Source organism: Thamnophis elegans, chromosome 11, assembly GCF_009769535.1.
Source record: "Thamnophis elegans isolate rThaEle1 chromosome 11, rThaEle1.pri, whole genome shotgun sequence".
In the NCBI taxonomy this organism is placed as follows: Eukaryota; Metazoa; Chordata; class Lepidosauria; order Squamata; family Colubridae; genus Thamnophis; species Thamnophis elegans.
Window position 1 is genome coordinate 38130188 of NC_045551.1, and position 15402 is coordinate 38145589.

General features: G+C 40.8%; 1 protein-coding gene across 1 annotated transcript in view; it reads left to right on the top strand.

Moving 5' to 3' along the window:
• The first annotated feature begins 2448 nt into the window (after window positions 1-2448).
• The window catches only part of SH3RF3 (SH3 domain containing ring finger 3), a 218529-nt gene continuing 205575 nt past the window's right edge, over window positions 2449-15402 (top strand). Inside the window, exon 1 of the mRNA XM_032227048.1 lies at window positions 2449-5499. Coding sequence (XP_032082939.1) covers window positions 4819-5499 — 681 coding nt within the window. The 5' untranslated portion in view covers window positions 2449-4818. The remainder of the gene's footprint in view (window positions 5500-15402) is intronic.

The window sequence follows — 15402 nt, forward strand, 5'->3', positions numbered from 1 at the left end:
GCAATGGTTTTAAGTGCGAAAACTGGTCATAAGTAACTTTGAATGGTCACTACATGAATGGCTGAAAATCAAGGACTACCTGTATTAAAATTAATTAATGCATATCAGTTCCTCCTATTACTCATGTGATTATTGAAATTTCTGGATTCAGTTGTTCTTCAGCAAGGTCTCAGCATCAAAAAAGGGAGGGGGGAATGCTGGTAATCCCAAACCATTAGGAACAAATGGTCTCTACAACATCATTTCATTCTAGAAGCAGCTCCAAATGGCAAAACCCCTTCCTGCTCCATGCAACCGTTTCATCCTAGGTAATGTCCATTTTAAAATAATTTTGCAGTTGACCTAACAATAAGGTATGTTCATTTTCCTTTCTTGTCCCCTTTTTTAAAGCATCTTTAAGTTGCAAGATCAGAACTTTGCTACTAGGTTTTGCAAAGCTGGGCTATAAATTCTTTATTACAAAACTTCCAAAGGCATACATAGAAAAATGAGAAACTGTTCCTTTTTGTTTTAATTATTGTAGCATCTGAGGATTGGATGGTTTAGTGTCAAAAGAGATACTGTAGCGTGGTGAGGATGTGGGAAAACATCATGTGTGGATATATTTGGGGATGCAAAGGGAAGGAATGGGGGACTAGCGAACAGAGAACAAACCCTAAAAGGAAAATGGAGGCAGCGGCAGACCAGTCTGTACATTGCTTTCCTTGTACATTTGCATTTTCTTCATAAGTAGAAAGAGCAGGAAGCATGGCAAGGACCTATAGGCCTTGCAGAAGCTCAGCGCTGTTGTCTACCCATTCAGTCTGGACTGGAATTACAGTCTGGAGACAGCTGAGAAACAGCCTAGGCAGCAATACAGAATTTCTATTTGTCTGCAGTTTCCAAATTGTGTGTGGTGGTGCCCCAGGGCATTACAGCAAGCTCACAGGGGCACAGTGGGAAATTTTAAATTCTCAGGGGAAGCTCAACAATGCTGAACATCTTCAGAAACTGCATGAACTACTAGCTCAAGGTGATTGCCAATTTGGATGCTGTGAAAAAATTTCTGAGACACTAAGGGTGCCATGATGTGAAAAAGTTTCAGACCTTCTACCCTTAAATGGTAATGGCTTATAACTTCTCTGTATCAGTGTAATGACTTGCATCATCACAGGAGATATGACAGCAATTCTATTTGTCTCTGGCAAGTGTAACACCAAAGTGAAACTGCAGAATTATTCCTTTTTCCTTAGGAGTACGATTCAGTTGAATTGTCACTTGAACAAAGTTTTTCAAGTTTGTGTCTTTGAAGGAAATGAAATACAAATTAAATAAATAAATCCAAAAATATAAAAATGGTAAAGTGCTACAAATTTTACTGCATTTCTTTCTCTTTTCTAGTTGTTGTTGTTAATCGTGAAGTTGTCTCTGACCCATTGCAACCTCATGGGCAATGTTCTTCCAGGACATCCTATCCTTTACATCCCTTAGGAGCCCATTTAGGCTCATGCTGACTGCTTCAGTGACTCCATCCAGTCACCTCATTCTCTGCTGTCCCCTTCTTCTTTTGCTCTTAATTGTTAGTCTCAGCAATAGGTTCTTATCCAGTGAGTCCTTTCTTCTCATTAGGTGAGAATTGGAGTTTGAGGAGTCCAAAAGCTTTTATTCCTGAGACTAACAGCTCTAGTAGATTAATAACCAAGACCTTGAGGCTTATTTCATTGTTCATATTTTCCTCATTGCATCAGTATTATTTAAGAGTATATTCTGTTAGTTAGTTTGTTCTGTTTTTGCAAGGACACTGCTGAATATTACCCAGGAACAAAAGATCTTCTGATTTTTTAAAAAGGACCAGCTGAAAACACACACGCTCCTTCTATATACTGAAATATATATTTTTCAAAACAGAGGTTGTTTGCAAAGCTGAGGTTTTTATTTCTTCAGCTCCATAACAAATTTTTATCACCGAGGCAAACAATGTCTTCATGCAATTATGACTGCACTGTAGGTCAAAGATTGGCCTTACTTATACTAGATAGATGACAAGCAGACAATAGGACTCTGGGCACCATAATTATAGAGAGAGATCATGAATGGATAATTGATTAAAAGTGCAGCTCACGGGAAGACTGGAAATATGTCTGAAACCACAAAATCATTTCAAGCAGAAGATGGAATGGCAGAATGCAGTGATTTTCACTAAAATAACAGCACAAGAGGATGATTTTTAATGATATCCCTAATCTTTTCTCTAAAGATTTCCCCCCCTCCACTATGTATTCTAAATGGTCTGTGATTTATATATTTATATATAAATATATATAATATATATAGGTGTGTGTGTGTGTGTGTGTGTGTGTGTGTGAGAGAGAGAGAGAGAGAGAGAGATTGAGAGAGAGACAGACACAGAGAGACACAGAGAGAGAGACAGATGTATTTTTAAGTCATGTATGGGTGTATATATATATATATTGAGAAAGGGCATCAGAATTTCATTTTTTAATGTGTGCCAGTGTGTTCACAGAAAAAAGTGCCAATAAAGATTATCTTACCTAAATAAACCTGGGTCAAAAAGGCAGCAGTCCTCTGCCAATTTCTTATCTAACTCATCCATGTTTTTCTTTTTCCCTTTCTTTTTCCTTACTGTAACATAATTTTTCAATGTTAGCAGAATAAAAATGGCATTGGATCCTCCTATCATACAATGGAAATGCAAGCCCAAAGACCCAAAACAGGACCACAAATATTTCAGCCTGGGTCATGTTAGCAGCCTCAAAGTAAATGGGAATATTTTAATGTACTGACATGTCATTTCCAATTTTTCTTGTCAAGTGCATTAAATTAAATTACATTTAAAAGTGAGCTAAATAGCAACATTTAAAATCAATATAAATTATTTGGTTACAAAATGTATTGCCCTAAGTGTTATCCTGAAAATATTTTCTACCAAACCCCACCAAAATGTCAAATTCATTGATTGATTGATTGATACATCATATTTCTTTCTTTCCCATCTTTCTCAAAAATGTTTTGCCTACATTTTTTATTTGGATGGCCAGACAAATCCTCATATTTTCCTCTGCTTGACTTTAAATCTGTACAAGGGCTTCCAGCTCTTCAGACCAAAGTCCACTTCGATGGTTATTTAATCATTTCTTTAATTCGACAGTTCTTTTGATTATTATTTTATTAAATCGATTTATTTATTAAATCGATATTAATATGGATAAACAGAAATTCTTCCTAACTGCAGGCCTGTTAACAGTTTCCATCTACTGCTCCCCCATATGGACACCAACGCCCCAACGTGCTATAATGTACTAGCTAGCTAAACAGGTGTAAATCAGTATTATTAATACCATCATTTTTTTTTTCAGTATCAAATTGCAAGTATGGGGCGAGGAATGCGTGTATGTGTGTGGAGGTCGAACCTAAAATTCTCCTTCTCGCTGCAAGTTTACCGAAATACCACCAGAGGGAAGCCAATTGCAAGGAATATCTTTGACTCGTCCGGAGTGGGCAAAGTTCTCCAAACTTCCCATCTCCTCCGATTGCTCCTGGGGTACGTATTTCCGTTCCTCTGACGCTTGGCCGAAACCGAGCTCCAGTTTGCGAAAACATCCCTCTCTAACCCGCCCCCCCCCATGGATTCTATGACTAAGAGAACATTCTGCGGTGTCGTAGCACATAAGGCAGCACGAAGTTGGTGTCTTATTGCGAAGACCGGCGTAACTTATTTCGCCTCTAGCGGGGTCTGATTTCCAGACTCCAAAAGGAAAAGAAAAGCAAGTGGTGGACCAATTTTGAAGCGAAAGGGGGTGATGGTGGTGGGAAAACGGATCTTCTTGCGCCTCCTAGACAGAAGACGTTTGAATCCAAACAAGGACTCTTAGTAGCGTCGTGCAATTCAGCCCCCTTCGATTAGCAGCGAGCAGCATCCCCGGAGGAGGATAAACAGGACCGAAGGAGTCGAGGGCGGGGACTGAGAGGTGGTCTTGATGCTTTAGTGAGCCCGGGAAGGACAGAAAGACCCCAAACCTGCCAGCAACAGAACTTGGCCGGGATTTAGGATCAGGCTGACTTCCTCCTCCTCACCAGGATCCACGCAACAAACCAGGATTAGAGCAACTGATCGGTCACGACACCCACACACACAACCCTCTCTCTGAATCTTCAACACCCTCGTCGGGAGGAATATTTGGAAGACGGGAGCGCATGAGACACAGCAGATGGAAGCTGCCCCATCCCTGACCGTACCCAACGGGGAGCGGCGGTGGGAGAGCGAGTAGAAGGACCCGCGGTGGAAGGAAGGCGGCCCGCCGAGCCCCGAAGAAGGAAGGCGGCCGCTCGCTCGCTCGCTCTTCAGCGCCCGCCACCCGGCCTTTGGCACTGGGGCTGCCCCTGCTTCCCGAGGCGGAGGTGCCGAGAAAGCGCCGCGCTTGCTGACAGCCAGGAGAGCCCCAAGCGAAGAGAGCAGGTGCCGCTGACCTTCTCTGGCGGGCGGGCGGGCAGCGTCCCCCTCGCTCTGCCCGGGCTTCCGTTCGCTGGCGGAGGCTGCCGAGAGGCGAAGGGGCGGCTCGCCGCTCTCCCTGTGGGCCACGGCGGACGGCTGCGAGGGGGAGCGCGCGGAGCGGCAGGCAGCCCCCGCCCACCCCAGGGAGCCATTGCCCGCCTGCCGGTGAGGAAAGCGGGCAGGGGAGAGAGTCGCGCTCCCAATCCCCGCCCTCCGCTCGGCGGCTGGTGCTGACAGGCCCTGGGCGGGCTGGGCTCGGCGGCCCCTGCTCCGGCTGCCATGTGCTGGGGCTGCCGCCACTCCCGCGGCCTCCCTCGCTGGTCTAAATGCTCCTAGGGGCGTCCTGGCTGTGCTCCTCCAAGGCTGCCGCCGCAGAGAAACGAGCGGCGGAGGAGAGGCGGAGGCGGCGGGCGGCTCCGGCGGCAGCAGGAGGCGGCGGCGGGGGCAACGGCGAAGGACCGCCGCCCGCCGCCGGAGGGACCATGGACGAGTCGTCGTTGCTGGACTTGTTGGAGTGCTCCGTGTGCCTGGAGCGGCTGGACACGACGGCCAAGGTGCTCCCCTGCCAGCACACCTTCTGCCGCCGCTGCCTGGAGAGCATTGTCAGCTCCCGCCACGAGCTGCGCTGCCCCGAGTGCCGCATCTTGGTGGGCTGCGGCGTCGACGAGCTGCCCGCCAACATCCTGCTCGTCCGCCTGCTGGACGGCATTAGGCAGAGACCCCGCGCGGGCGCTGGGAGCGGCTGTTGCGGGGGAGGCAACTGCGGCCCCGGCAGCCCCAAGTCCCCGAGCAACGCTGGCCTTTCGGGCGGCGACAGTGGGGACAGCCCGGCCGCCGCTGGAGCAGGAGGTGGAGGAAACAGCGCGGTCCCCCCTGTGAACCCTGGTTGTCAACCCGCCGCGGTGGCCACCACGTCCAGCGGCTCTCCGAGTGTGGCCGCTGCAGCGGCTTCAGCCGCCGCCAGTCTGCGGGAACTCGCCGCTGCCAGTCGGAGCGCCTTGCTTAAGGTAAGTTAGAAGTCAAGTCTCTTTCTTTCTTTCTTTCTTTCTTTCTTTCTTTCTTTCTTTCTTTCTTTCTTTCTTTCTTTCTTTCTTTCTTTCTTTCTTTCTCTTTCTTTCTTTCTTTCTTTCTTTCTTTCTTTCTTTCTTCCTTCCTTCCTTCCTTCCTTCCTTCCTTCCTTCCTTCCTTCCTTCCTTCCCCTTCCTTCGTTCCTTCCTTGACCCGCCCCTTTTCCGACGCTGTTTGTTTCAACCTTTTCAACTCTGCACCATGGAAACACCTTTCTGCACTTAGCATCCAGGAGGGTGACTGTGTTATTGGGTTGGCTGCTCCAGCAACTTTGCTGGCTCTCGGAGTTAAACTTTGATGATCAGATGTAGCAGGGTATATGTGGCAATCCTAAGGCTGGTAGATGTCCTGCAAAGACTGCTGTCCATTAAAAGCATGTTGTGAGAACAGTGTTTTTATTTACTTTTAGAAATTCCTCACCAGGAGACAAAAGTGAAGCCAGACACAATGGGGAGATTGGAACTCCTCTTTCTTTCCCGTGGCTTTCTCTCCCATTTCTGAGCTTCCACTCAGCTCTGTGAAAGTCCTTTAATTTTCCTTGAAAACAGCTCTGGGAGGCTCAAATTATGATTATTCAGAATTGCAGGATTAATAAGAGGTGCATCTGCCAAAAAATCCTTTTCTCTGAATTGAAGCACAGAGGATTCGCTTTGGCATCAGTGACAATATAATGATGGCTCTTTAATTTGTCTCAAACACTATTTTGCCACCGATGCTTATGTGATATGTAAGCCACCCTCTGCTTTTCTAAAATGAATGCACATTGACCCTCAACTGCTGGTGATGTAGTAAAATGTATATTAATTGTATACTTAGCTTAGTTCTTACTGTTTCTGAGCCCTCTTTTCCCTACTCATCCTTTGGTCTAAGGAGGATTCAGTTCTGTGCAACTGTCCTTAGAAAATCTCCTTTCTTGTTATACTGTTTGAAGCTATTCTTTACGTTTCTGTTACAGTACCATGGATGATCAAATCCTGAAGTAATAGTTTATCTTTTTAAAGCATTTTCCATAAGGACATATCATTTCTTGTTGCTAACATGAGCACTTCAGAGAGCAAGCATTGTTTAAAACCATTGATAAGGGTTTGGTCTGAGCAACATTTCTTTCTTTGAAGGAGCAGTGACTGTAAATGAATTCATTTCTTTTACATAAAAATCACAATGCTTTAAATAATAGTGAGTGTGTTGAATAGTATACAGTCCTGAACTTTGTGGTTGAATATACATGATACAGAAGCTGTAGTAAATCATATGCTACATAAATACAAGTTCCCTGGTACCTCTAATCCCAGTTGTAAGAAATAGTCAGCAAGTGATTGGAAACTCATTCCTCTTCTTCAGGCTCCAGAGAGCACCTACCAGTCAGAATAGATAACATTGTGCTGAATGTAAACAATACGCTCTGCTGAAAAGTAGCTTTCACATGTCCTCCTGAAGCAATAGCATTATTTAATCAGCACATACTAAAACTAGTTTTTCCATGTGTTAGGTGGACTACCTTCACATCTCATTATGTGAGGCTCTGGAACATAGAATAGAATTCTTTATTGGAACCGTGTTATTGGACAGGACCACAATCAAGAGATACTGCTAGACCTATAGCAAAAATCAGCATTGTTAGTGCAAGAATGAGTGGTTTCTTGTGCATACTGGTGTATAACAAGTGACAAGAGTTGGTAAAAAGCCACTTTTTGTTTGCAGTGACAGACTCGCCTCACTTTTAAAATAATGTATTCACTGTCGCAAATGTATGGTTGCATGCAAGTTCATGAATGAGTTCATGAATATCAATGTTTCATTGAAATTATTTGTTTAGCCTTCTAAGTGATTTCACAGCATTACCTTTTAAATCAGCACAGCATTTCCAATCCTTAAAAGGTTCCTCACAGCAAAAGAACTTTCAAGTAATGCTAAATATATAACTATGCAAGGAGATAAAATTCTTAGAATTGTTACTATTAGTTATTTTCACATGTTCTCCTCAAAACCAAATGGAGCTCTTTATATGTATTAAGCAATATAGAATATCAAGTAGAACAGATATTTTACCAAATTATAATATTTATTCGGGGGAGATATATCCCCAAATTACTTCTTACTCTATAATTTTCTGGGAATAAATACTAATTGGTCATTGAAAAGTAGAATTCATCCTAATCCTTCACCTACTTCCACAGGAAGAATTATGAATGGTAGAAGTAGCATGTTTATTATCATGTTGAATGGCGTTTTTGTTAAAGAAAATGAAAAAACAATTTGTTAAATTTGATGGCAACCATCCTTTGTGCATTCGCAGGAAATTAAGTTCATAGTAGTTTTGTAAAACATAGCTGATAGCTTCTTCTTTGAATTCCTACCAACCCAAACTGTCTTTATGAGGACGCAGAATACATTAACTTACTGGCAGCACAGCCTTAGACTGTATTGGACTAAGTAATCAGGGATATTGGGATGTGGAATTACCCTACAAAGGGAAGTAGAATGTCAGTCATTAGAAGATTTTTTTTGTCACAGATCCAATAAGCATTTGTTATGAATGCTTAAATTGGCAATAAATCTCAGAATGTCAAATAATACCAGATGATCTGATTTCTTTGGCCACTATAGCTCTGTGTATCTATTAAGAAATATGCAGTTCTTTCAAAGCAAACTTACTGAATTAAGTGATTAAAATTTCCCTGGGGAAAATGTACCAGTCATCCATGTTATGACCATAAAGTACAGGTAGGCTAACTAGTTTAGCCACTGTAGGTTACCCCACTTAAAAATGTCTGTCTAATGTCTTATAGCTGACAGTGACCAAAACGGTTTTGCTGCTGTTCTTGGTGTTATTGACATTGTTAAGAAAATCCTCCTTCTCACTTCTGAAATGTACAGTTGATAAATATATCTGCCTGAACCTTCACTTTCCTTTACCAGGTTGCTTAGGTTTCCATTGCTGATATTTTGTGTTTAAATAAAATCCCAAATCCTATTCTGTTTTATAACTTAATAAATATTTTGCATCTGCAAATGAGATGAATTTGGGATCCTCACTCTATGCTATTAATTACTTACTTTTACCTGATTACTTATTCCAATAGTGGCTAACATTTTTTGTCATCGTGTGCCGAAAGCGCGCCCGTGTGCACCCATAATGCAATGTGTGCAATCCCGTGCATTCATGCGTGACCCCCTCATGTGCGCCCTGCCCTCCCATGCATGCAATCCGCCTGATGTGTAGGCATGCGGGATCCCCCCACATGCGCCCCCCTGCCTCTTTTGCGGCAAAGACCCAAAAACCAGCTGGCTGGCGGGAGGCATGTGTGCATACATAATGGAGCTGAGCTGGGGCGACAGCTTGCGTGCCTGCAGAGAGGGCTCTGGTTGCCACCTGCGGCATGCGTGCCATAGGCTCGCCATCACAGACTTATTCAATAGTCAACCTTTTTTAAAGCCTCACGAAGTCTAATACATTTAGCTTTCATTTGACATCATATGTTAAGGAAAAATGGCAACAAGCTCTGGATTTTTATTTGTATTTTAATGCTCCATTTTGATAAGAGGATAACTGGAAAAACAGGATGTGTTTAGAAATATATGCAGTATTCATTAAGCTTGTGTTTTTCAGGAATATTGTTCTGTGTAGTTGTCATTGTTTGTTGGTTTATTAAGACCCTGACCTCTGTTTAGATGAATAAGCACACATTGTGGGGTTTTTTTCAGTGGAGGAGGGGAAATAGTTTACCCAAAATTGAATGGAGTAAAAATTATAGTAACTACTACGATATGGGATATAGAATATTTTCACACTCAAACATATTTATTTACTCCATATAGTGCCAAACTCCCAAAAGGTTCCCAGAAGATTACAATGTAACTAATACAATTGTGAGATCAATACATAACGTAAAATTCACACTCACTACAGTGTCCATTAATGAATGACAACTTTTTGGTGAAAATTATAGATTAAACTCTGTGAAACAACTTTGTGTTTACAACTTTGGAAAAGTGGTTTGCACATGCCTGTTATTGTTGCTGTGATTAAAATACGTGGAAAAAAATTAAAGCTATTTTATTTTTCTCTCCAATTTGAGGCTAAACTTGCGCAGATACTAACCCATTCAATTGAATATACTGTAGTTGCATACTGAAATCAGCCACCAGATTTATAAACTTTCATTCTTTGTTTCACAAAAGCAGAAAGGCTATTAAACAGCCTTAGATTGTGATGAATAAAACTTGAAGGGTCATGAGTTATAAAGGCAGATATTAAAAGGATATGACAAGAACTCTAATTATTTGGGGGCTACCAGATCCAGGCAAGTCTCATCATTCAGTTCTGATCATCAAGAGCTCATTGTTATGTTATGTTATGTAGATAATAATGTAATTTTTTAACTTTAATCAAATAAACCAATTTTACTTTCCTTACTTTTGCTTTTAATAATTTTAATCTTTACAGCAATCCATTCAAATATTCTAGAACCTGATTTCTTTTATTTCTTTTCTTTTCTTTGTTCCCTTGTTCCTTCTGCCAAAATCTTTCAAAACTTTAACAGGTCTCTTTTTTTAAAGAGTGTAGAAAAAATCCAAGTGATTCCTCTGGTTTGTTACTTGTTTGTACCTTTCGATTATTAATATGTCAGATGGTTTTATTTATATAGTCAGTGTAACATTTTTTTTCATATCCTTCTTGTAGTTTGACATTTTAAAATCCACATTAAAAATCAATCTTCATTTTGCCACCCAGAACTTGTTCCTCTCCTGTAAGATATTTAACATCTATTTATGGTGGACATTTTTAAAATTAATTATAGAATCCATTGTTCACAGAAATCCAATGCATCCCATGTTAAAGTGTTTTGCTCCATTATTAGCAAGTTAGATTTAACGGTCCTTCTTTAATCTTTAGCTTCTTCTGTTTCCCTGTGGTGTCCAATCTTCAAAGTTTCATACTGTCATGTTTTATTTTAAGAATTCAAAACTACAACATGTCCTCGTGGGAAGGGTTGTTATAATTATGTTCAAAATCTTATTTCAAATCCATCTGGACTCGTAGCCCTTCTATAACTTTCCAAAATCAACACTCTAATCATCCTTTTGTTGTTTATTTTTTCTACGTCCCTAAATACATACTTAAAACTTCTTTCACTAAGGATTGAAGGAAACCCACTCAGTGAATGCCATAAAACTTGTTGCTCTTAATATTTTGAAAGCAATTAAAAAGTAATTCCAGAAGTGATTAAGAAATGAGGTTCAGTCAAACTTGGTTTCCACAAAGGCTACATGAGCTTAGTTGAAATCCCTCAACTCCAACTGCTCAATTTGCAAGTCAACTGCAAATACTTTGGTTCCTACAGTCTATTACCAAGGAGCAGCTATCTGAAGATCCCCTATGGGTGATCTCACATTCTCTCCTTTCTCCAGAGAGAATCCACTTACAGCTGGTTACCAATCTCCATTGTAATGTCATTCCCACTCCTCCAGGAATATTTACGTCACCATAACCTACCAGAAGCTTGAGACTCTTGGAAACCTTTTTCCATCACATTTTCTTTTCTTCTTACTAACTGAGGAAGACTTTTGCCTTTATTTATTTATTTATATTTGGAGTGAAGCCATAATTTTGTGCTGTGAAAATTTATGTTATAGCAAATGATCTGTGCTTCTGCCATTCCCCTAGAGTTTATTAACATTTGTCACCATGCTGTGGTTATGGTATGCAGCCTTCTGGATGACTGTATTCATTGATGCATGGCTTGCACTTTTCTGCTGATTACGTTTTATGGTTTCAGTTTGTATTTAATGTAGTTATTCTTTTATTGTTATCTGTATTTTGTTTGGTAGTTGTTTTAATTGTGAGTCTTCCAGAGTCACAAAAGTGAGATGGATGACTATATAATTTGAATTGCTTACTTAATTAATCCTTGGAATTTTTAATTTACTTTAATTTTTAAATTCTTGATGTTCACAGATAAAATTATATATTCTCATACTTCCTGGATCACAATTTTTTACTACATATATGATGCACGTAAATATATTTTGAACATTTAATATGGCACCCCAAAAATGCACTGCATATTGTAATCTATTATTGCCTTTAGCAATAAAGTGCAGTTGACAGAAATTAGTGCCATTTCTCTGTTTTGTTAGAAATATGACAAAGCTACCTGTAGGAACTGGTAGATCAATGAACAATCTGAAACTTTATGAAGATGTCAAGGTGCTTAAGATTTTTGGAATTCCTGGTTTAAAGAATTACAAGTCAGAGTTTCTGATAAAATCTCATTATATAAAAAGACTGATTGATTGATTTATTGCTATTATAGATTGCCAATATATCAACACCAAAATGAGAATAGGTATAGAGAGGATGGATTATAAATAAAGTAAAATAAATTTTTAAAAAGTGTTTGAAATTTTCTATATTGATAGCTGCCCAAATTTGGCCAAATTTGATGACTTTTTTGTTTTTGTTTTTTAAAAGAATCCTATACTTATCACTTAAAGTGTTCCATTGTAACAAATCAAATATAATTTCATATTTTAATTGTTGTATGGAAAATTCTTCCTTGTTCCCTGAACCAAAAATTTACAAGTCTTTATATCTCGATAGTTTCCAAATATTGAGGATATAGCCAAGTAGAACCTATGAATCTTTGAGAGATAGTGATTAATCCAGAATCATATCAGCAATCCTGTTGAATTTGCCCTGAATACAACAATAATAGGACAAGGTCAAAGCAAATAATACAGGATGGTCAAAAATCTATCAAAAACTATGTCAGGAAAGACATTTATGGGCTTTTAAAAGTCTTATGGGATACCTTGCTTTCCAAGACGGAGTATAGTTCATATTTTCAAAGTCTGTAGTCCTGTCAAAAGATGGTTTTTCTGGTAGGCCTTTTGAAATCAGCTAATCTGAGTTGGATAGGTACCAGAAATTGGAAATGAGGGATAAAAGTTTAGCATTGGTTATACATTTAATATTATTACAAAAGTGCTGGATTCTTACTCCTATTTTATAGTATGCTGCCTAGTGTCTTTTTGGATTACAGTGGTATAAAAATCTTAAATACACAAATAACAGGGTGATAGAAGTCAACTGTTCCTGAACATTTTCTAAAATATCAAATATATTTTTCTGTAGTATGAATCAAATGTTAATTTAACACTGCTTATGTAGCTTTCCTTTGTTTTTTCAAGGCATAAATTTAATGTCTGTTGTTCCAATCCTACAAATAAATAATATCATCTTCCTATAAAAATTATTACTGGCCTAGAAACCAACAGTAATTCCTCTAATACCTCTACCTACTTTAGAATTTCAGAAGCACAGTAGATTCTGGATCAAATCAATCCAATGTAAGATATTTGAATAAACTACCAAGAAGCATCCCAGGATCAATAAATTCATTTGTTACTATTTTACTATACTCTCATCTATATTTGGAAGAAAATATCACTTCCACATATTTTGCAAAGATAGTTTTATGAAGAGATTTACTGAATGTAGGTCAGAACTATTCCACATTCCTGACTGTATCATATCGAGCTCATTTATTCTCAATCTCAGAAACTTTAAGATGTGTGGACTCCCTACTCCCAGAATTCCCTAGACAATATGGAGTCCACACATCTTAAAGTTTCTGAGGTTAAGAAATACTGAGCTAACTAGAGCCAGCTCATCCATCAGTAGGTCTCAACAATGCATGCCAATCTAGGATCAAACGTAACATGAAAAATTTATTTTATTTATTTTTAATTATGTAAAATTGGGTGACACTAGCTTGCCAAAGATATATTTCATTTCACAGAAGTCCATTTATTTCAGTGCTATTGCATTGGTGATTAATAGAACTCATTAATGAACAACACATAAACATTCTGGGATAAACATTGTGTTCCATTTGCTGTTTATAACTAAGAAGAGAATGCTAAGTATGAATATCAAGATGGAGATGAAGTGGCATAACAAACCATTTAAAGTAGTTTTCTGGATTATAATTTTCTGGACTATAACAAAATGAATTCATGCTATGAATGATTTAGTAATTTATGGTTGTATCCGAGTAATGCAATTTTGTACAAACCTATTGTACTGTGAATTTCCCATAAGATTTACAAGAGATTATTTACATTTGTTTTCCTATTACGACTACTTTGCCAGATTCAGGTCCTTATCATTTAATTGGGAAGAATAAGGAAGAAGGGTATGCCAAGTCAAGATAACATATGTCCTCTGCACTACATTTTGAGAAGCTAAATATTTATTTTATTCAGAGCCATTGTGAACATAGTTTTTCTATTTTATGGTTTAAGAAGAATGACTGTTGGCTTACCTGAATGGTTGTTCTCTAGGCGCTGCAGGAGTTTCCAAGCATGGGTTAACTTCAGCTTGCTCCCAAGGACTGAGTTCAAATCTTTGTGCAGCCACGCCTCCTGTTCCCCACAGAGGCTCAGTTTTAAAAACGAAGGTATCCGATCCCAAGGTTGCTGTATGGAAACGTCCGTGACTTATAGGTGCTAAGTCCTGCACCCTCACGAGAAACCCCAGGGTGGGGTTGGACACTCCTGCAGCACCTAGGGAATGACCATTCAGGTAAGCCAACGGTCATTCTCCTAGACGTTGCTTGGAGTGTCCAACATGGGACATACCCAAGCTGTGTGGTCCCATGGTGGGAAGAAGGAATGTCCTGGTTAACAGGGGCCGCAACAATCCGCTGTAAGACCCTCCTTCCAAATGAAGTCTCAGGCAAGGCAAAGGAGTCCAGTCTGTAATTTCGAATGAATGGAGACGGCGAGGACCAAGTGGCCGCTCGACAGATCTCCTCAATAGGTGCTTGAGTGGCCCAGGCGGCCGTCGTCGCGGCACTCCTCATGGAGTGTGCTGTTATACGAGGAGGAACAGACCTGGCTTGTTGTTTGTAGGCCAACTTGATGCATGTGTGCAGCCAGTGACCTATGGTGGAAGATGACACTTTCCTGCCCGTTGAAGTAGGTTGGAATGAAATGAAGAACGATTCCGACTTGCAAAAGGAGGCCGTCCACTTTTTGTACACATGCACAACGCGGGGCACATCCAGTTTGTGCCAGACCCGCTCTCTGGGATGGCTAGGGTGCGGGCAAAAGTCAGGGAGGATCACCTCCTGTGTTCTGTGGAATAAGCTGTTAATTTTTGGTAAAAAGGCTGGATCCAATCTCAGAATGACCCTGTCTGAATGTATGATACAAAGGTCCTCCCTAACGGAGAGCGCAGCCAGCTCTGAGATTCTGCGCGCCGAGGTAATGGCTACGAGGAAAGCAGTTTTGAGCGACAAATGCCATAGACTAGCCGAGTAAATGGGCTCAAATGGCGGTGATGTTAGGGTCTGAAAGACTATTGACAAGTCCCAAGTTGGGTAACGGTGCACCGTTGGAGGGTGTAAGTTGGTAGCCCCCTTCAGGAAGGGGCATTTGCTGAGCGGTTGAGAATCATCTCTGGACAAGATGGTGGCCAAGGCTGCTGTTTGCCTCCTAAGTGTGTTGGGGGCAAGACCTTTGTCCAAGCCCTCCTGTAGAAAATCCAGGATGTGCGGAATTGTCACAGCTTTGGTGATGATTTGATGGGAGTGGCACCAGGAAGAAAAACTGGTCCATGTCGCAGCATAGATCCGCACAGTAGAAGGTCTCCTGGATGCCAGGATGGTGCAGATGACCCTGTCAGAGAAGTTAGCCTGCCTCAGGAGCTCCCCCTCAAGTGCCACACGGCCAATTGAAGCCATCGAGGGTCCGGGTGAGGAATGGTCCCCTTGCAGAGGGAGATCTGCTCCTGAGGAATGCGCCAATGCTTGGTCACCGACAGACTGACAAGG